The sequence below is a fragment of the Chelonia mydas genome, chromosome 11, assembly GCF_015237465.2.
Source record: "Chelonia mydas isolate rCheMyd1 chromosome 11, rCheMyd1.pri.v2, whole genome shotgun sequence".
Taxonomy (NCBI): domain Eukaryota; kingdom Metazoa; phylum Chordata; order Testudines; family Cheloniidae; genus Chelonia; species Chelonia mydas.
This window is the reverse complement of record NC_051251.2, coordinates 47,026,610-47,048,135: the sequence shown is the minus strand read 5'-3', so window position 1 is coordinate 47,048,135 and position 21,526 is coordinate 47,026,610. Positions and strand designations below refer to the sequence as shown.

Genomic DNA, 21,526 nt, shown 5'->3' with positions numbered 1-21,526 from the left:
TCTCATTCAGAGAGAAATCCCATAGAAGTGAATGGGATTACTATGTGAGTACAGATTAGTTTCAGGGGTAAGGATTTGCAGAATCATGCTCTTAATATTGCCCAATAGAGGCTGTTTGTAAATGCAAAGTAAAATTGAAAGAATCAGCTTTGTCATTAGAAAGTATTGAAAACTGAACACTTTTTCTTAAACAAAACAAATAATTACAGATCTTGCCATACAATAGCTTGGAAGTTTAATAACAACCAATGATTTCTAATGAAAAACATGACTTTCTAGAGATGGAAAGCTTTTTTTTCTGGTTGAAAAATGCTGATTTGTCAAAAGCATGATATTTGGTAGAAATGTCACTTTTGACTGAAGTTCATTTGGAAAGAAAACTTGAAAAAATATTTCGATCATCTCAAAACAGAACATCCAAATTTTCTGTTTTGACACAACTTTGTTTCACTTTTTATATAATACAAAATAAAAATCAAACTCAATGAAATGTTCTGTTTTATTGAAGCAAAGCATTTTCAACTGGATCAAAAATGTTTTAAATTTCGTTTTGCAGGAAATTTTGAAATGTGATGCTTTTGTTCCATTTAGGAGTGAAAACTTGTGACATTTCTCACTAAATGAGAAATCTAGTGCCCACTTAGCTCTACAATTTTTCCTTACTTTGCACTATCAATTGTCTAAATAGCAGCTTCCTTTCCCATCAGACACAATGACTATTATCTCTCATTACACTAGTGTTTTTCTGCTACAGAAATTCCAAGTATCATTAAAAAAGCATCAATTTTTAGTGTTTCATTTCCTTTAGAAAGATTAGTTTAGGGAATAAATATTAATACAATCTGAAATAAGAACTATAATACACTTCAACATTTAATTTCCAGTACAAAATTAAGCACAATACAATCTTAAATAGTAGTGGGGCTAGATCAGTTAAGCAGCAGTACTTCCCCTCATTGGTTCACACAATGGGGACACTATTTAAACTAGTATTTACCTTTGCTCCTTGGTAGGGATAAAATTTAACAGTAGGGTAGGCTCTGATGCCAGCCGTCTGACATGTATGAGCATAAGCTTGACAGTCAATTTTTCCAGCTTTTACTTTTCCTTTTACAGTCTAAAAAAGAAAACTGTTTACTAGAAACCCCATTAGAATAAGCAAAGTTCAAAATTTCCATGTGACTCAGATAACTTGTTATAAATTGGAATTGTAGGAAAAACAGAACATAAGTATGGTATAGAATATGTCCATTTATTTTACCAAGTGCAGATAAAGGGTAAAATTAAAAAAAAATACTTTAAGTCCCAGTTTTAAAATTAATGTAGGCACTTGGAAGCCTAAATCCCCTTGATTTTCAGTGAGACTTAGGCTATATCTATACATGTAGAGTAGGGGTGTAATTTGCAGTTTGTGTAAATGTACCAGTGCAAGCTTTAATCTACTTAGAATGCTAAAAATATGAATGAGAATGCGGTGGTGTAGGCTTCTGCATGGCTGTACAAAGAGCTGAGGTGCGATTTAACAGTTTTGAAAACTCTGCTAAACAGAGTGAAAATATAAAGCAAAATCTTTATTCAGACTGAAAGAAGAAAAAGTGTAAACAAAGAGGCCTGAATAACACTTTTCAAATGGAAAGACCTAGGGTGAGAGCTGCAGACACATAAAAACATCCATAAAGGCTGCCTTCAGAGTACCCCCTAATAAGCCCTGAAGCAGGAGCATGTGTGCCAGGGATATGGGAGAGGTGTGTCCATAGTGGCACCACAGTCAGTGCTGCGGCCCATGGGGCAGCCCCAGGAGATTACTGTAAATTACTCAGACCCCCAGAACTGCTGGAGTTGCTGCATTTCCTACAGCAGTCCTGAATCTGGAGGGCGCAAAGGTAGCTTAAAGCCACTTTAGCCTCCCCTTAGCCTTGGTCTGCAAGTTCTGTGCTGCTCATTTTGAAAGGTGTAGCACAGAATCTCATCCCTACAACTTTCAAATTTGTGTTTGTCTTTTGGAGCTCAGTTAGGCATGGCTGTCACCAATTTGTCTCCCTATGAAGACATGAACTACTGGGACGCCTTTCTTATATACCAAAGGAAGGCAAAAGCACTGAACAGAGACTTGGGTTTTGTTCTTTTTTCTGCCACCACTGGTTCTGACCTTAGACAAGTCCCTGAATCTGCCTGTGCCACAGATTCTGATCTGTAAAATAAGGTACTTGCCTACTTCACAGTGGTAATGAGGATAAACTCATTAATGTACATGAAACACTGACATACTGCAGTGACAAACACAAGTGGACCGGCAAGGCCTATTTAAAAACCACATGTCCCTCTTCCCTGTAATGGAAGGGGACCATAATTTCTCTGATTTCTAAGTATTTAAAGTAAGTAAAGTAAGTAAATAAAAAATTAGAAATTATGGTCCCCTTCCATTACATGAAAGAGGGACATGTGATTTTTCTAAGTTTAGAGAAGAACTTCTTCCAGTCACATATGCAAGTACCTAATGGTGCTGAGGAAATAAACTGAGAGGGGAATAAAAGACTTGTCCACATAATGAATTACCATGCGGCAAGTTGGTGCACTGCAGATTCACACCATGGCTTGCTGCCTGGTAACTCACTGTGTAGACATGCCCTACGATTTATAGTTTTGAAATAAATATTTTACTTCATGGCAGTGGCATATAGAACTACTACTCAGTCTACTGATGAAAAGCTATATAAGAAGTAGGTATTATTATTACTTATCAGAAGCAAACTAACTGCTGGTGTCAATAGGTTAAAAACTTACCCTAGCTAGCACCTCAAATTCTGGAGCAAAATTTTGGCAAGGGCCACACCAAGGAGCATAAAAATCAATGACCCAATGATCTTTCCCATGCAAAACTTTTTCTGTGAAGCTCTGAGGTGTCAGATCTACGGATACTTGAGGTAAATATCTGGGGAGAGAGGAAAAACATTTATAATAAAATTAAAAACCTTAAATATATTTAAAATTCCAGTTACACTACAGAAAGCTTCCAGAAATTAGAGAACAGCTATAATGAAATGTAAATAAACACAGTAATACTATTATGTTGAAAGGCCCTTTAGTTTACATGAGGTATAGGCATCTAAGCATTATCTCATCCCTCCTTGAACCAAAAACTAAGGATGTTGTCTAATTTGAGTGTGGGGAGGGCAGACCTGTGTCCATTCAATATGAATGGTCTTTTCTCATCAACAGAAATATCTTCTTCCTTTCTTCAGAAGACCTGAACTTGGTGCTTAGTCTGAATCTGGGAAGTCAAAGAGCTGTGTTCCGAGACTACAATAATTCTTTATATTTACTGTGGGTTTAGGAACGTGACGCTAATGTGACGTGTTGTAGGAAGCTAAGAATACCTTCTCTAAACAATGCTTTTAAGGCTTGAGCCAACAGAGTACAGAAATTCCTGCATCTGTTTTATGAAGCAACATATCCATCTATCTAGGCATTTCTAATGCTTTGTTTCCATGGCATCTGGGCGCCAGCTTCTCCTAGACACAACCATTAGGCTAGCTTGTGAACAAATTTTAATGTAACAACTCACCCAAGTGCCCAGCTTCTTAACGAATATGAATCCCTGTGCCAACCATTGTAACTACTATTAGAGAACACACAAGAAAATACTAATTATACAACAGCTTGAATAGGTTTGAAAGACTTTGTAGAGGTGTTAAATCTGAACCCAGGACAACCTATTCACAAAGGTTGATATAAAATTAATTTGAATGCATACATTTTAGAATATATTTCTACTATAGTTCAGATATTGAAAAAACTATTTTAATTTCAAATCTGAATAATACAAGTCAATAATACACATTGTAAAGTACTGGAACATGAAGAGAAGGAAGGATCGGTCCTATGTTATGTTAAAGGAGAGTAAGGTAAATTTAGTACTTCAGTCAAATTGACTTTTTGTCAGCTAAAAAGGCTTGTGAGCATTGTGTCTTTGGTAATATTTCCAGATAAAGTTTCTAAATCTAATATAGGGGGGACAAAAAATAGCACATGATCAAGTGGAAAACACAATTAAGTAAAAAAAACCAATTTTAACCTATTTTACAGAGAACATTTTATTATTACAATGGAAATATTTTCAATTAATTTTACTTTTCATTCTATTAACTTCTGCATTTATCTCAGCTTGGTAACCCAAAGGTGTATTATTTGAACTGTAAATACTGTAGGGGATTGTTTGTTTAAAAACATCTTTCACTGGAATTTTCACACAAATTAGTGAAACTAATAAATCATAGGCTGTGAGAATTTATTTCACAAAAATATAAATTCACAGTCAAATCTAACCAAACAGTTCTTAGTGGCATTTCTTTCCAGGGGCACTATTTATCCCCAGAGTATATTTTAACGTATTTCTTAATTACAAAATCTGCATTATTAAAGATTGAATTTTTTTTTCCCAAAAAAGGAAAATAAAACACCTCTTCTGGGGAATTTTAGTGCTTTGGGAGAGATTTATATAAAAGAAGAAGAATAAAATCAACTTTCATCATAGGCAGTCCAACAGTCAAAGCTTCAACAGCCTATTAGGCACCTCTCAATACAGTCTATATAATTTACTATCAATGAGCATTTGATGAAACCCTTCAATTGTATAAATAATCATCAGTCTTTCCCAATTCAGTTTAATCTCTTACTTCAGTATTCCATTTGCCTCTGAGGTGCCAGGGTCAGAAATGTAAAGTGTTAGATGTTACAAAGCTATCATGTATCATAAAGAATCGGAGCATTGTTACAAAATTTTTTTTTAAATGGTCAGATTTCACTTTCCGTAGCAGTAGTTTTTTTCACTATTTAGCATTTTTCTGTCAGTGTCCCAAAGAAATGGTATGGTGAATGTGCTCACTGAACACGTAAGGTCAAAAGTTCTATAATGTTGATATCAGACACATGCTAAAGAAGGTTATTTATATATAATATCTACACGCATACTGATCTGTTTTAAAGGTCAGGTTGCACTGAAGTATGCACCGTGAGTTAGAGCTATTGATATTTTCTGCAGAAGACAAAGGACTGGAAAATGTAAGAGTCTATGGCACTGTTCTGTCTTAACTACGTATTTTGGCCATTGACATGGCAAAGGACTAATTGTTTAAAGTTATGTAATTCATTTTTATGTTACTAATGAATACGCTGCTCATGAAAAGCTCTGGCAAACTTAATAATAAAACACAGGAACCCCAAACAATAATTTAGATAAACTAAATTAATTTCTTGCATTATTTTAGTATTACAAAGCTGAAAAATCTCAGCATGTGTGAGAATAAAATCATTCATACTGTACTTGTAAACACTTATGAGTTTCCAATGGCTTTGACTTACCATCTGAAAGATACTATTTTCCCTCCCAGGCCCTCCTTAATACACTTTGAAGATAGCATAACTCTTGAAATACAAATCATGACGTATTTTCCAAATGTAAGCAGTTATTTACTTACTAGTAATGACGACCTGTATTAGATTTTTGAGGAAAGAGTCTTATTTCAGGATATCCCTGTACATTTTCTTGGTGACAGAAAGAAAAATATTTTTGACAATCCATACTGCCAACAGTGATTAATCCATTTAACAACTGAAAAAGAAAAAATATTGCATTTTCTAGTCAGTAAAAGCACTCTGGGATCACATTGAGGTTAGTTCATGGCATATGAATCTTTGTCAGAGATGAATACTTCAAAATTTAGACATCAGCGTTTATTGCAGTCCTCACCTCTGGAGTACTCAGCAGGTAAAAAGCAAAAAGGCTGATTTTTTTTTTATGATAATTGTGTGTGTACAATTACATACATACTTTGCACATGAAATACTACGCATGTAATAGAACCCCTATTTTATAAACAAACTGGAGACACATTCATAATAATCAAAACATTCATAAAACTGGACATCTCAAAATTACAGTAGGTACAGTACATAAGCTGCAGGATGGTGCTCTGAATTGCTTTTTTTTGTCCCTCTAAGCTCTGTAAAGCGACTTCCAATGCACTGAAGGCACTGGTCCGTGAAGGGATGTCAATGTGTTCTTAACTGACATCACTTTTGTTATGGGGTCCCTCATACCCCGGTTGGGGAAAAAGGGTTCATATAACTGACTGTTAGTATGACTCATGTTTATGAAAATCAGTATTATACTGTACATGTCCAGAGCCATGGTTAGTCTATACACACTGCTAACCGGCACCAAATGGTCTCATGACTGCACAAAAATCAAGGATTTGCAATACTATTACGCAAATGACTACATAGAGCAATGGCCATGCAAAGTAAGCACAGACCTAAATATTGAAGTGTGTATAGTTCAGATCACTGAAAAGCAGACTTAAAACATCCTGGAAATACTATTTAATAATATGAATTGAAAAAGCCCTCAAAGAATATTTTCAGGTTTTTTAAAAAATATAAATAATGTTTAATTAATGTTTTATACCTCGATTTGAAATCGGAACCAGATCCCGATTGGTTCCTCTAGGTGCTACTTAAATACAAATAATTATAATAAGCTATCCATTAAGGAAGTTATAGGGGAAAAACGGCTATGGTTACTTAAAGCCATTTATGATCCAATGTACATAAATGTCTTTTTTTACCTTTTTTATTTTAAACACAAATACCTAGTCACCTTATAATTCACAATACATAATGAATTAATCAAACTTCAAGGAAAGTTATTCTAAAACTTGTCAAAACTTGTGGGATTATGGGTATTATAGGATGACAGTAGCAATGTTCAGGAACTTAAAAAAAATCACCATAGCTGGGACAACATAAAACTGCCAAGCAGGAACTTACTATTTTGTCCATTATATTAATCACTCATTTATTTCCACTTATGGTAATTCTCTAGGCCAATTTATTGAACAGTCTCAATACTTCTATTAAATAGGACATTTTAAAACTTGGAATGTGATTTCCATTTTACCCTGGCCATCCTTTTCCATTCTGGCATTAAAGCCTGGCAAGGCCCACACCATGGAGCATAGAAATCAACCATCCAGACTTCATCCCGCTTTCTTTGTTTAACTAGTGTACTGAAAGTGTCTGGTGTTAAGGAGACCACCGAAGGGTTCATGAGATCCTGAAATACACAAATAATGAGACTTACATTTCACATACAATGAAATTATCCTGAATGCGGCACTATCAAATACAAACTGACTACATAATACTACCATTCTCATCTCACTAATGAAGCTTGTTTGTCTTTAAGTATCAATAACTCAAAAATCCTATAAATTAACAGCCTTTGAAGAATGGACTGAGAGGGTAGAGATCTGCACCTTATTTCACAAAGGTGATAAAACTACTCACAATTTTAGGTACATATATTGGGAACCACAGTCTCTGAGCACTTTCAATAATGAATGTATTTCTCCTCCCTATAAAGTTGGGAAGTGTTATTAACACCATTTTACAGGCAGGGAACTGAGACAGAGACATAAAGGACGTGCTCAAGGTCACAGAGAAAGTGTGTAGCAGAGCAGGGAACTGAACCCAGGTCTCCGAATTTCCAGACTAGCACTCAGAAGACCATCCTTCCTCTCCCTCCACTCTTTCTGATTTTAAGAACATCAGGATAGCTGGTTAGAAAAGATACCTTGGAATGTTTTACACCAAAACAGCATGCATAATGTGAATTCAGGGACTGACGGTGTCATAATGTGAGAGTCACATACCTCTATAAACGCCAAGATCTGTTCAGCAGAGTGATGCCCTTCATATTCATGAACATTGGACTGGTTGAACACCACTGTTGTTGGGTAAGCTCTAATGTTATGCTATTGAAAAACACAACAACAGAACAAATTGCAAAGAATGTTCCTGGTTGCTGCCAATCCATTAAGGACCATTGGTACTAATGATCCATATTCTTGCTAGCCAATTTGCTTTGCACAATACAACTCTTCAAACTTTTAGATAATATACTTAATCTTGCCTTAGTGTGTGGGGGGGAGAGGGGGATAGACTAGATGACCTACTGAGATCCCTTCCAGCCCTACATTTCTAGCATTTGTTGGATTTTGATAAATGGGAGTTTGGAAGGCCTAGAAAAGAGTGGGGTCTCCAAACCCTAATTCACAGTGAAAAGGATGCTGGCTTGTTGAAGAGGCTGTACTGCTGGAGTTTAAAAGCCATCCCACACTCCTTTCGCTGTGCTCATGGTTAAGGGAACAAAATTACAGCCTTTTCTAAGTCTTCTGACCTGTCCCTCCTAATTCTCTAAACAAACAAACCAAAAACCTTTATTTGAAGTTTTCAGCTGTACCACTCCCCAACCTTCAGGTAAAACAGCGTGTACTGTACTAGTAACTGTACATTAATTTTGCTACCTGTAAACCTAGATTCTTCAATGATTTAAGTCCTTCAGTATCAGAGGAGTTGCCAATGTACACAATCTTTAAGGCTTTCAATTCTATGCCGATTTTCCCGTGTATCTTACGACTTTAAATTTTTCACTACAAAACCAGAAATATCCTGGTTAATTGTGCATATGTTAGGAGATTACACCAGTTTGACACTCTCTCTCTCTCTCTCTCTATATATATATATATACACATACACACACACACACACACACTTCTTTTTTTTTTAAGATCTGTTGTTGAATTCAAGCAGTGCACATATATAGAAAAGGCCTAAGCAAGTAAAAAGGCAAAAATGCTTAGGAAAGCGCCTTCTTAAATATGTTGACTGGTCCTGCATTTCTTGTGACCTCCAGAATTCCTGATTTGTACTGCAGACAAAAGCAATGCACATTACAAAGCAGCTGTAGGCTGGCTGGGAACTTGAACTCTCTGTGGCATTCTGAAAATGGTGCTCCATCAGCGTAAACTGCTCTGCTGTTTTTATCTCTCCATGTTCAAAGTAATAATAGGACCAGTGTATATTTTGCAAATAGATTAGGAACGAGTAACTGGGTCTGTGCTCAATCATTTCTCTCTCAAAAGGGAATAACCCAACACTGGAATTCAAATCTTTCCTGACCACTAAGGAGGCCGGACAAGACTTTAATCTTTTACAGAACACATTTTAAGTTTACAGATTCTTTTAAGAGACCTGTATAGTTTATTCCCTTGAAAAAAGCCTTGATAATGGAGCACCCTCTTTGGATGTGTTTTGAAATTTTAACTACAAGAAAACAGAGTTTATTGAATAAGACCTTTTAATACTTGCAGCTTACCATGTTGCAAAGCCCTTCATGTATTGTGCAGTCTAGTGTGCCAAATTTAAGCTGACCAATAAGGTGCTTTGATGCTTTTCTCAACTCTGGCAACAAAGCTCGACATGGAGGACACCACTAAAAAAAAATGCAAATTATAATACTACTGTTAAAACAAAGCAAAGAACATATAACTCTCCTGTAAGCAATTCTCTGCAGAAATATGAATACATATATTGTCTCTCAGTATGCCAAGCAATTTGTGTGTGGTCTTGACAAACAAGACTCCAATAAAGGATAAAAACATTCAATGTAGGAATGGTGCAACCTTGGATTAATGAATTATTAGGGTGCTCCATGCTATAGAATATCATCTTCAAAAACAATGCTGGTATTTTAATAAAATATTTACATATTTTAGCAAAAAAGGGAAAAGAAATATAGCAATCTAATACTTACAGGTGCAAAGAAGTCAACAAGCCATGGTTCCTTCTCCTTGCCAGGAAAATTCTGAGGCCCAAGTGTGATAACATTAGAGTTTACACTCTCCTTGGCGAATGCAACTATGTCATATAGGATCATCTTCCCTAAAAATACCCACCGCAAAACAACCCACTGTTATTCTTAATATTTATATTCTTATGATTACTCAATATTCATTTACCAAAAAAACAGGAGCATGTTTCATTAACAGTGTATGATTTGTCTTATTACAAATGTTATACCAGAGATCAGGCTGAAGAGCTGGTAAATGCAAACTTTGTCACTGGCCACACTGGTCCTGATTCAAAGCCCACTGAAGTCAATGGGACTTATTCAATTAACTTAAATGGGCTTTGAACAAGGCCTTATTAAATAAACTGTAAAGCTATCATCTTACCTCAACTTATGTAAGCATCATTTCACTAGTCTGCTCAGTGTAGGTACCAAGTCTGACAATGCTTGTTGGATATTTGGATAAGAAAATGCTTAAGGCATAAAATGTCTAGCCAGGATAAAATATAAAATTAGTGTTCTTTGTGGAAAATGCTTTTTGTTTTGAAAATGATTGAGTTGAAGAAACTCAAAGTAGCAATGTCTCAGGTCACAGCACAGTGATGATGCAATTTAATATTGCTCTCACTCAGTTTAGATAGATGAGACCCTCAACATTACCCTCTCATAACCAAAATACTAACTAGGAGAAGTACAAGTTGTGGCAAAGGTTGTAGATACCACCTATTCTGTACAAATTAAAAGGAGCCATTCTGAAGAGACGATACAGATATCTTTAAAAACTTGCAAGGAAAACATTAGATGAATTGGCACCGACTGCAATCATACCAGCATTAAAAATAAGATAAATTCTCTTTATGCTGTTTGCATCTTATATAGAATTTGGCTACAAAAACATCATACCTATTTGACAGGAGCTCTAATGGTCCCTTCTAAAGCAATGACTTTAGCTCAGTAGGAGGTTTTATCAGACTAAGTTTCTGGTTGAGATCTTTTGTGTGCTATGCTCTTCATGCTTCAGAGCCTGAAAGCCAGATCTTCAGCTGGTGTAACCCTACATAACCTGTCAATTGAATTTGATGAAGCTACACTGATTTACATGAACTGCAATTCCAGCCCTGAGTCTATACCTAAATTTTTACAGCATTTCAGAATTCTCTAAAGGGGACACTTCAATATTATAGGTTTGGAATTATGTACTGGTGGGCTTTGGAGGAACTAAGCATATATGGCAAAAGTGGCTGTGACTGAAAGCACCCCTGTATTCACACTCTGCACACTAATGTAGTAAAACTAATAACTCACTCGTCAATAATATCATGGTGAAATGTATGTAGCAATATTATATGTAAAGTTATGACTTCCCGCTGTATGTTGTTAGCACATATTCAAAACCACACAGCCCTGCCTAGACAAACGTTGTTAAACAGGTCTATCCTAAACAAAGGAATGTGTGTTTACCTCAATTTACATATTAGTAGTAAACAGCGTCGTCAAGACACTAGGGGGAGAAGATGGCAGGAAACAGAGCAATTTGCATTTTAGCAAACGCAAATGGAGGAAGAAAGAGCATGGAGCCTCCTTTATCACGAGACACCATGTCGCCTTCCGCCCGCTGCTTTGGATAAAGTTTACTTTTTGGGGGGCAAGAGGATATCCTTAGAAGAATACATTTCAAAGATTCAATGGCCTATAAAAGAAAGGGACAGGTACCCCCAAATTCTCTCTTTTACCTAAGACAAAAGCACCAGAACCTTTTGGGCCTCTGGGACAGATCCTGATCAAGGAGAGGGTCAGCCACTATCTTGCTGGAAGACTGTAGGTGAGAAAGGCCAACTTACACAAAGCCTTGAACCAAAAGTTGCTAGATCTAGTTTTAAAAGCGTGTTTTCACTTTTATTTGCTGGTAACCATTTCTAATTTTATCTCTTATACTTGAATTAACTTAAAATCCTATTTTTTTAAAATCTAAACCAACCCAGTGGTATGAACTGTTTGATAATTCCAGTTAAGGTAGCAAAGTATTGCTGTTGATGATTCCAGTTAAGGTAGCAAAATATGACTCCTTAAAAGGGTAACAAATCTTAATATCCCTCTGATTGTTCCAGGACAGGGCTAGACATTTCAGAAGATGTGTTTCTGGGAAAATTCAGGGCCGGGGACTGTGTGGACTCATCATCCCAGTAGTTAACCAAGGCTAGGTGAAGCCAGTGGAAATCTGTGGCATTGCAGGCATTGGTCCAAGGCTGCCCAATACATAGATAGAATGCATGCTTGTTGCTAACTGTGGGACTTCCAGGCAGAGAGCCAGTGACAAGGCATTATGAGGCATTTGGGGTTACAGGGAAAGAGGTGACACAACTCTCCACTGGTGTGGATTTCACCCCATAATGTGACAACAGTGGGTGGAAGTGAAATTAGCAAATGGACACATGTGAAATAAGAGATCAAGTCCTAAGATTCTGAAGCCAAAAGAGTTGTGCAAGCAGCGTGATCAGCATATGGGGAAGGGTGTGTCTTATGTCATTTTTCAGCTACCTTTGCCAAAGCAAAGAGCAGCACTGATCAGCTTCAGAAATTCCCATTCTTATTCCAAGGCTGTAACGATGTCTTTGAAATAGAGGGAGTACTAAAAAGTGAATAAGTAGGAGGAGAACCTTTTGGGGTTTGAGGATTGCTTACAGAAGAAAAAAGTATACAGAATAATATAACTCAAGACAATAGGCAACGTTAAAGCAAAATTATGATGTAATATCATTAGAATTGTGAAAACAATTGTTCTGAAAAACAAATTCAGTTTGCAAAAGACTTCACCTAAAAAAATTACACATTATCTTAAAACTTCTGTCAGTTTGCCTTACCATGATGAATTTCATAATCTTCAGTTCCCTTTCCTTTAAAAACTGCTAGACATGGCTGATAGACATACAGATTACTGCAGACACTTGGTGCAGAAAGGCAGTCAATCTTTCCAACCTATTATTAAACAAACAATAATGTTTGGGTTTTTTTAATAAGGGAATCTAATTTATTTATATTAGTATATTTGGAAAGTTGACATAAATTAAGATGCTTTTCCAAAATAGTACTTCCTGTCCGTTATAAATGCAATATTCTTTTATAAGTGCTAGTGGTCTTTGATCCTAAAGACTGATACGATGTTTAAGGTGTAATACAATTCACACAGATGTATTATGTACCGCAAGCACAATTAGGTAGAGAAAAACTTCTAAATACAAAACAATTTAATATTGCGACACAGCTAATCACTGCTAATTCTTACCTCAAAGACAGGTATAGGGAATAGAAACTAAAACAATCCAATTTCTTCCAAATAAAATATCAAGAGAGAACATAGCATCTGAGATAAATACTAGGGGACCAAATTCTGCTCTTAGCAGAGTAACTACTGAAGTCCATGGAAATTACTATGAACTTGCATTAGAGAACTGTATGATCTATGGTGTTTAAATATACAAGCTTCCCCTGGTTACACAGGAGCTATTTTGAATTACTTTTAAGAATGAAAGTTAATTTAGTTCCAGCTTCAAGCACACACAAATATAATTATAAAATCTTTGTGGGGTAAATATTTAAAATACTGTTCAAGATTTGCAAGGCTATTTTTGTTTGAAGTAGGTCTTCATCTTCTGTAAAGAAAAAACTGCACTAGGTTTATCACAGACATATCAAATGTAACTGTTGAAATGAGACAAATACAGACTACAACCAGTTTTCAAACACAAGTGCCTAACCCATATGTAGGTACCTAAGTCCACTCAGGTTTAGTTAATGTGCAGCACATTTGATATTAAATTCAATGGAAGCTGCAAGTGCTCAGGACTGTGAAAATCCCTTTGATTTAGACATCTAAGTCAGGACTTGGGTGCCTAACTTTGCATACCCGAGTTTGAAAATTGTGGCCTACAGCAGGAATGACCTATCCAATGCAACAGTCGGATACAATAAGGAAGGTTAAGGAGAATTTGTGTTGTAATTATTTTCAGTTCTTTTATGTTTTAACATACTCAAGTTCTACTTAATGGGCCAGATTTTGTTCTGAAATCAGTGGCGTTACCCCAGATGTACACAGGTGTGAGAGCAATATCTGTCTCAGTACTTACAACTGATAGGTGATAATAAAGAAGATAACATGAAACAGCTTCTTAATGGGAAGCTAGGGTGCATAATGCTAAATAAATGGGTATTCTTACCTGAATATGTTCATCTTTAAGTAGAAAATTCAGTTTTTTAAACTCATGCACATTTGACTTGTCACTCTCACCGAACTGAAAGAAAAGCAGCCATCGGTGATGAGCCACGTGGTCCTTAAAATGGGAAGCAAATGACAGAGAAATGCTTATCTTCCAGTTTCTACCAGTTATGTAAGTTAAATCCATATTTTCAGTCATGTCACTGTAAATCAAATGCTAAGCAATTCACCAGAACCTAAATCCTTATCCAATACACATTGCATTGCCCTCCGAAACGATATAAATTTAACAGCTTTTCAATAGAGCGCCGCCCTAAGAGAGAAAATCTAAAAACTACTTTATATATCTTTTTAATCTTGCTTCCAACTTGCCTCCCTCATACTAGATCAAAATGGCTAAACTTTGCATTCTCTCTTGAAAGCAGTGATACTCGGACCTCAGTTGTTCAAGAGTAGCGATCAACATTACCCAAAGGAGCCCCAGGAGTGTGAATTCATTGTTTCATTTACTGTACTACAATTAATATTTAACAGTGTGACGGGAATATTTATTTTATATACACACATTCTCACAGCAAATAAGTTGTTAACTTAGTGTAAGATGATAACTTATCGGGTTAATAACACAGTAAAAGCATCCTGATTGGTTAATAGTTAAATCAGCGTTTTAACATCATGTGCTGCAAAGAGCCGCAGGCGACACATTAGAGAACCACTTGCAGCAAACATTATTATTAGCCTAGTGAAAGGAGACTGAGGCTTAGGGCTTGTCTTCACTACCGGCCAAATCGGTGCTGCTGCGATCAATGCAGCAGGCATCGATTTAGCAGTTCCGGTGAAGACAAGATAAGTTGATGGGAGAGGCTGCTTACCTCTAATGAGGCTGCAGAGAGCATTTCAAAATCTGGAAGATGCTGCATTACTTCCAAATATATCTCTTTGGCATCCAAGGAGTTAAGAAACTAGAAGAGAAAAAAGTCACTCTAATTATATAAAATGTATAAGTATTAACCTGATTGTCATTGATTAGCAATCCTCAACAGAATTAACCTGATTAGTCCCCATTCATCAACTGAAAAATGCTGTTAATCAACATATTTTACTTGATTCGAACCTCCCTTTAATTGCTGGTTTCAGAGTAATTGCTATTACAAGAACACTATACTCTAAGCAGTCTGCTGTTTCAGGCCCAGATTTTAAAATGTATTTAGGCACACTGTGCTCAGTGTTGCGACGCCAGAGTCTCATTTTTAAAAAGTGATTTAGGCACATAGGAGACTAAATCCCATTGTCTTACACACTGCTTTTCTCCCCATCCCCCGCACTAAAAACACAAAATACCATGCTTTGTCAAAATGAGTGCTAAAACAAAGTCATGGCCTCAACTCACAAAACACTTTGTTTGGCAACATGTCTCTATTTTACTGTACTATTTGTATAGTTCAGATCACTGTATTTCTGTAATTTTGCAAACATCAGGAAGTGCACAAGAAGTAGTAACTCAATGCTGGTGGATTTAATGTAGCTCCAGTGATTGTTACTTTCTCTTCAGGTTCACTTTTGAAGAAGGGCTTTGGTGGCCGTAACATGAGAGAGAGGGAGAGTCATGTTTCAGATTGATGATTTTCTTGCATAAATTAAGAATATTAACCTCAAGACAACTGAAACAAGAGTTTAAGGTGATATGGTAATAGGAGAATAGCACAACACAGCATATATCCATAGTGACATGCAATGCAAGTCCATTTTCACTGCATGTAGACCACATTTTGAGATTTTAAGAAGGCTATCTAGCTCATTATATATCAAATTTACCAGTAGCACATAAGTTAAATGTAAAACTGGGAACAAACATTTCTCAGAGTAATAAATTCAATTTTGTTTGATTGGTGAATGTTTATAATCCACTTTCTCATCACCACCACCACCATATTGTATGTAGACCCAAACTGTTTAAAAGTAACTCATACCAAAACACCTCCTTTCTCTTTATTAGTTAAGGTGGCTCCAGGTGGAAAGTATGCTGTAGTACTAGATGAGATATCCAAATTATCACAAAGCTCACCCTGGGTGGCACAATCCATCCAGCCTACATTAACAAGGCCTTCCTAAAATAAAAAAGCAACAATTTGATAGTGTTATTTTGAAACTCAAGGTCAGAAGAATTTCTGCAAATACAATAGAGGCAACTAGCTACTGTTTTTAGGAGATGGGGGGAGGGGGGGAAGACTTACAGGGAAGCACAACAATACTTTGATAGTCAGGTACTCTATTTTAGGAAATTCTTTAAAAATTTAGTTCCATTATATCATGTCCAATAATGAGATGGCTCTCAAACATAAAGCTGATTTGAAAACAAACTGTTTGAAAGTTATTGGGTGAAATCTTGGCCCCACTGAAGTCGGTGAGAGTTTGCCATTGACTTTTATGGCATCAGGATTTCACCTTTTGGAATTCTGATTTAAATATAATGGGTAACATCTCCAAATGAAATACTGCTTACCAACATGCCAGCTAGTTTAAGGCGCGTCTGGGAAGTCAAACAATCTGGAAAATGAAAATAATGATTTACCATTAAACACAAGGCTTTAAATGATCAAGTCATTAAACTTACTCTAGTTTAGAATTTTTCTTCTCATCACCAAGAATCCCAGGAGGAGCAGGCTACAGTTTCCCCATGCATGTTTGCTAGCTTTTTAAAAACAAAAATTTTTTTTGTAGCTTTTCAAGTGAAAATCTTGAGAACCTATTTCCTGTGCGATGACAATTGTGAATGAAAATATTCTATAGTGGCTTAATTGGTAGAGAATCCCCTCATTTTGAAATATGAGCAGTTGTTTCACATGGCTTATGATTCCTGCCCTTGTAAACTGATTCTCACCTGAGCAGTGTTTTAAAAATATCTACCTATGTATCAAATTTTGTCATAGAAAGAGATTTCATTGGAATTATTAGAAACCCCACAAACAGTTCTGAAAAGTACTAACTTGAGAAGATAACTGAGTTTTTGAAAAGGAAATGCAGTAGATTTAGTCTACCTGGTTTTCAGTGCTTGATACAGTTCCACAAAGGAAATTATTAGTTAAATTGGAGAAGATGGGGATTGATATAAGTATTGAAAGATAGATAAGGAACAGGTTAAAGAGGAGACTACAATGTGTCATGCTGAAAGATGAATTGTCAGGCTAGAGGGAGATTACTAGTGGAGTTTCTCAGGGATCAATCCTGAGACTAATCTTATTTAACATTTTCATTACTGACCTTGGCCCAAAAAGCAGGAGTGTGCTAATAAAATTTGCAGATGACACAAAGTTGGAAAGTAAGGCCAAAATGGAGGAGGACCAGAATATCATACAAGATCTAGATGACCTTGAAAACTGGAGTAATAGAAATGAGATGAAATTTAACAGTGCAAAGTGCAAGGTGATGCACTTAGGGACTAACAACAAGAATTTTTGCTATCAGCTGGGGACTTTTGAGTTGGAAGTAACAGAGGAGGAGGAGGCAGACCTGGGTGTACTGGTTAATAACAGGATGACTATGAGGTGCTAATGTGATGCGGCTATGAAAAAGGCTAATGCACTCCTAGGATGCATTAGGCGAGGTATTTCCAGTAGAGACAGGGAAGTGTTATTGCCTTTATACAAGGCACTAATGAGACTTCATCTGGAATACTATGTGCAATTCTAGTCTCCCATGTTTAAGAAAGATTAATTCAAACTGGAACAGGTGCAGAGAAGGGCTAGTAGGAGGATCAGAGGAATGGAAAATCTACCGTCCTTATGAGAAGAGCCTCAAAGATCTTGGTTTGTTTAGACTAACCAAATGAAGGCTGAGGGGAGATGTGATTGCTCTCTATAAATACATCAGAGGGATAAATACAAGGGAGGGAGAAGGGAGTTTATTTATTTAAAAAGTTCACCCGCCCCGTTTTTTTATTATTTGATCATCAGATCTGTAGTTTGCGATATGCAAACTTAGGTTGTGCAAGGGCTACATAATGCCTAAAATATTTAATCATTATTCAATCTTTTTTGCATTATGATTGGAGAGGGAAAGTCCACCACTCCCACCAATCCAGGGCCAATGAGCAGGGATGCTGCGTACTTTTCTAGTATCTGATGTTGCAGCTCATGAGCTGTAACAGCAGCCAAAACCTGTCTCTGTCAGTTGCATGGGATGTGGGGGCTACTGCAGAAGTATGGATCCTATGGCAAGGCCTCACTGTGGGCCCAGGACAGAGGCCAATCCTGTCACACATTTAGGGTGTGCAAGCACCACTGTATAGTTCCTCCATTAATGTTCCCTTTCCCTAGTAGCCCTATAATGGGGCTAAAGTGGTCCATATGGCCTTGTGCTGGCCTTCCACACTGTGTGTGAATTTTACCCCACTAAAATATTCATTAGAAGCAGCAGCAAATGTGTCACTGTCAGCAAAAAACAAAAGAGAATTGTATTCTCTTCAATCAGTTTGCCTTATTTAATAAATTTACCTCCACCCTCAGCACAGAAAGTGATCAGCCAGCCAACACCAGAGGCAAATGAAGCTTGAATAGCATTAACAAAATTTCCTATAAAAAAAAAAAAAGCACAAAATCCGTATCAATTTCTGTTTGATGTTTTGTTTTAAATATGAAAAATTATGGTATGTAAACTATGAAACGAACATGCTTATTAGCACAATTACAATTAAACCATTTTTTAATTTCAAGTATTGTGTGTGTGCACATGCACAAATTTCAACCTTGAGTAAGAAATACTGGGTACACACACTCAATTAAATGTATATATAATCCTGGCAACACCTCCTTATCTTAAAAAACAAAATAAAAAGATCAATAGCCCAAACAAATTACATTACCTGCCCATAACTCTGTCACTGTGCTTGTGACATACTGCATGGCAAAACTCATTAAACTTTCCTTTGATCTGTCTCCATAATATTTCACTGGATTCTACCCAAAAAAAAAAAATGTTAATGCAAAATTTAACTTATAGAAATCATTACACAGTAACTGATAATTAAAATTATTATTTACACTGCAGATGGACCTTAACCAAAATCCTAGATCCACATGCTTTCACCCTCCATCCCAAACTTTGGAGTTCAACCTTAAATTTGAATTTTGTGACTCAGGCCCTTGTCTAGTTTATATATGGCTTCCATTTAGTCCAGCAATACCAGGATTATAAGGTCTCAGAAATATCAGTTCCCATAGTCATGTCTATTTGTTTAAAAGAAGTGAGTATTGTGCCAGTCTTCTGTGAATATACATCTCCTCTACTTTAACCTCCTCAAAAGTTTACACATTCTCTCCACTGTAGCATTATGTGCTGAATGCTCAATAACCAGACTAAGTAGCATGCAGTACAGCACATTGCTACAGTGGAAGAAATTTTGTAAAAATAACATGCAGGTGTCTTTTAAAGGAATACTCTTAAAGTTTCTTAAGTTTGAAGCAGAGTATTGCATATATTTAAACATTATCCTACATTGTTGGAAACTCCAATACAGAACTGTGATAGAGGCAGTGTGGCTCAGTGGATAGGGCACTGGTCTGGGTGTTCAAAGCCTTGTATTCAATTCCCGGATCTATCACTTACTCATTGTATAGCCTTGAACAAATCATTTAACCTCAGTGTCTCAATTTCCCCAAAATGGAAGAAGTGATACTTACTCTCTATTGCAAAATGATCTGAAGAGAACTGTTTGAGAGGTATTTATTTGTTTCCTCACTTAGTTATAATATAACATGATCAAAAGTGAAATTGGCTAGCGTAACTGGGCTGTTCATGGTGAATGAAAGTCCAAATTTTTTTTTTATAAAAAGAATAAATTAGACTATTATAAAGAAAAATTCTTTACCAGTATAGCATCAATGATAAAATGTATTTTAGTTTAGTATTCTTCCTTAGAATTCTTTAATTTATTTTAATTTTTTTTATATAAAATATAAACACATAACAAAACACAAATACATGCACGAAATGGAAAGAGCATATAAACGTCCATTATTTATAAAACCTGGAAAAAAACAAGAGTTTAATTACTCACCATTCCAGTTTTGAAAACATAGAGACTTGGATAACTATTAATTCCTTTGATCCGACAAAGCATTCTGTTATCACCACAATTTACAGCTCCAATGCGTATTAGTCCATCCATTTCTTTAGCAAATTCTCTCCACTAAAAAGGAGGGGGGAAAAAAAGAAAACTTGGGATATTTTCCTTTGAAAACAATTTTCAAAATTCTTCTGCTGTTGGCTTCTTGAATCAATGCTGTTTTAGGCTTTGGCTTCAGCATTCAAATCAAACTTGACAAAGTTTTACTCAAATTAAAAAGTGTCTACTTGAAATACATTTTCAGAATTAAGATGCTGACTGTAAATACATACCGTAGGTGCTAAATCATGGCAGTGTGAACATCGAGGGGAATAGAAATTTATGAACCAGAGTTCTCCAGAGTTAACAGCAGCATCTGGTTAACAAGACAAGACAAAAATATACTTAAGTTAAGAATTGATAAAAGCTTCCTTTTAAATTTTGCATCTACGAATAGTGTGAGTGTGAGAGAGAGAGAATAAATACACACCCATTTTAAGACCTGAGTTCAAGTGTTTAGAATTCCCTGATTCAGTGGATATCAGTAATACCTAGTATAGTGTAATGACTGCAACTCCATTTACACTCTCACTGGCATATGCAGGACACATGAAAGGCATAACTGAAGTGAAACCACCTGCTTAACTATGAAATTTTGTTTACATGTAATTGAGCTAGTAAACACACTATAATAATTTAAACCCGCTAACAAATTAAACATATACTTTAAATATCAGAAGGATTATAGAAAGTTAGTTACATTAACAAAATACAAACACTACCTCTACTCATCAGATACACGTTATCTCCTGCCAATCACTTGCACTCTTGCCATATGGTAAGTAATGATCAAACCTGAACCAAATAAAAAATTCTATTTCAAATAAGAGAGGTTTATTTTTACATCTGAAAATGCAATTTAAATTGCAGGCTGTAATTAATTTAATGTGCTTTGGTAAGGGGCCAACTACCTAATGACTAGTCTCAAAGGGGAGCACAGAATCACAGAAGCGTAGGACTGGAAGGGACCTTGAGAGTCATCTCGTCCAGCCTCAAGGCAGGACTATGTAATAACTAGACCATTCCTGACAGGTGTTTGTCTAACCTGTTCTTAAAAATTGCCAGTGACGGAGCTTCCACGGCCTCCCTAGGCAATTTGTTCCAGTGCTTAACCACCCTGACAGTTAAGAAGTTTTTCCTAATGTCCAACCTAAAACTCCCTTTCTGCAATTTATGGCCATTACTTCTTGTCCTGTCCTCAGAAGTTAATGCGAACAATTTACTTCCCTCCTCCTTGTAACAACCTTTTATGTACTTGAAAACTGTTATGTCTCCTTTCAGTCTTCTCTTCTCCAGACTAAATAAACCCAATTTTTTTCAATCTTCCTTCATAGGTCATGTTTTCTAGACCTTTAATAATTTTTGTTGCTTTTCTCTGGACTCCCTCCAATTTGTCCACAACTTTCCTGAAATGTGGCACCCGGAACTGGACACAATACTCCAGCTGAGGCCTTATCAG

The 21,526-nt window shown here is 36.2% G+C and overlaps 1 protein-coding gene across 4 annotated transcripts in view; it reads right to left on the bottom strand.

The window, feature by feature from the left end:
- The window catches only part of DNAJC10 (DnaJ heat shock protein family (Hsp40) member C10), a 35,199-nt gene that overhangs the window by 4,513 nt on the left and 9,160 nt on the right, over positions 1-21,526 (bottom strand). For 2 of the 4 annotated variants that reach the window (XM_027831906.3, XM_043525005.1), the window contains exons 5-21: positions 20,301-20,383; positions 19,960-20,091; positions 18,766-18,859; positions 18,398-18,475; positions 16,408-16,451; positions 15,875-16,012; positions 14,777-14,866; positions 13,906-14,019; positions 12,553-12,667; positions 9,656-9,783; positions 9,218-9,334; positions 7,713-7,814; positions 6,959-7,114; positions 5,478-5,611; positions 3,566-3,619; positions 2,785-2,932; positions 998-1,117 (exon numbers count right to left, since the gene is read on the bottom strand). In XM_027831906.3, the coding sequence (XP_027687707.1) occupies positions 998-1,117; positions 2,785-2,932; positions 3,566-3,619; positions 5,478-5,611; positions 6,959-7,114; positions 7,713-7,814; positions 9,218-9,334; positions 9,656-9,783; positions 12,553-12,667; positions 13,906-14,019; positions 14,777-14,866; positions 15,875-16,012; positions 16,408-16,451; positions 18,398-18,475; positions 18,766-18,859; positions 19,960-20,091; positions 20,301-20,383 (1,847 nt within the window). The remainder of the gene's footprint in view (positions 1-997; positions 1,118-2,784; positions 2,933-3,565; positions 3,620-5,477; positions 5,612-6,958; positions 7,115-7,712; positions 7,815-9,217; positions 9,335-9,655; positions 9,784-12,552; positions 12,668-13,905; positions 14,020-14,776; positions 14,867-15,874; positions 16,013-16,407; positions 16,452-18,397; positions 18,476-18,765; positions 18,860-19,959; positions 20,092-20,300; positions 20,384-21,526) is intronic. The other 2 variants (XM_037912586.2, XM_043525006.1) reach the window with 1 other exon arrangement.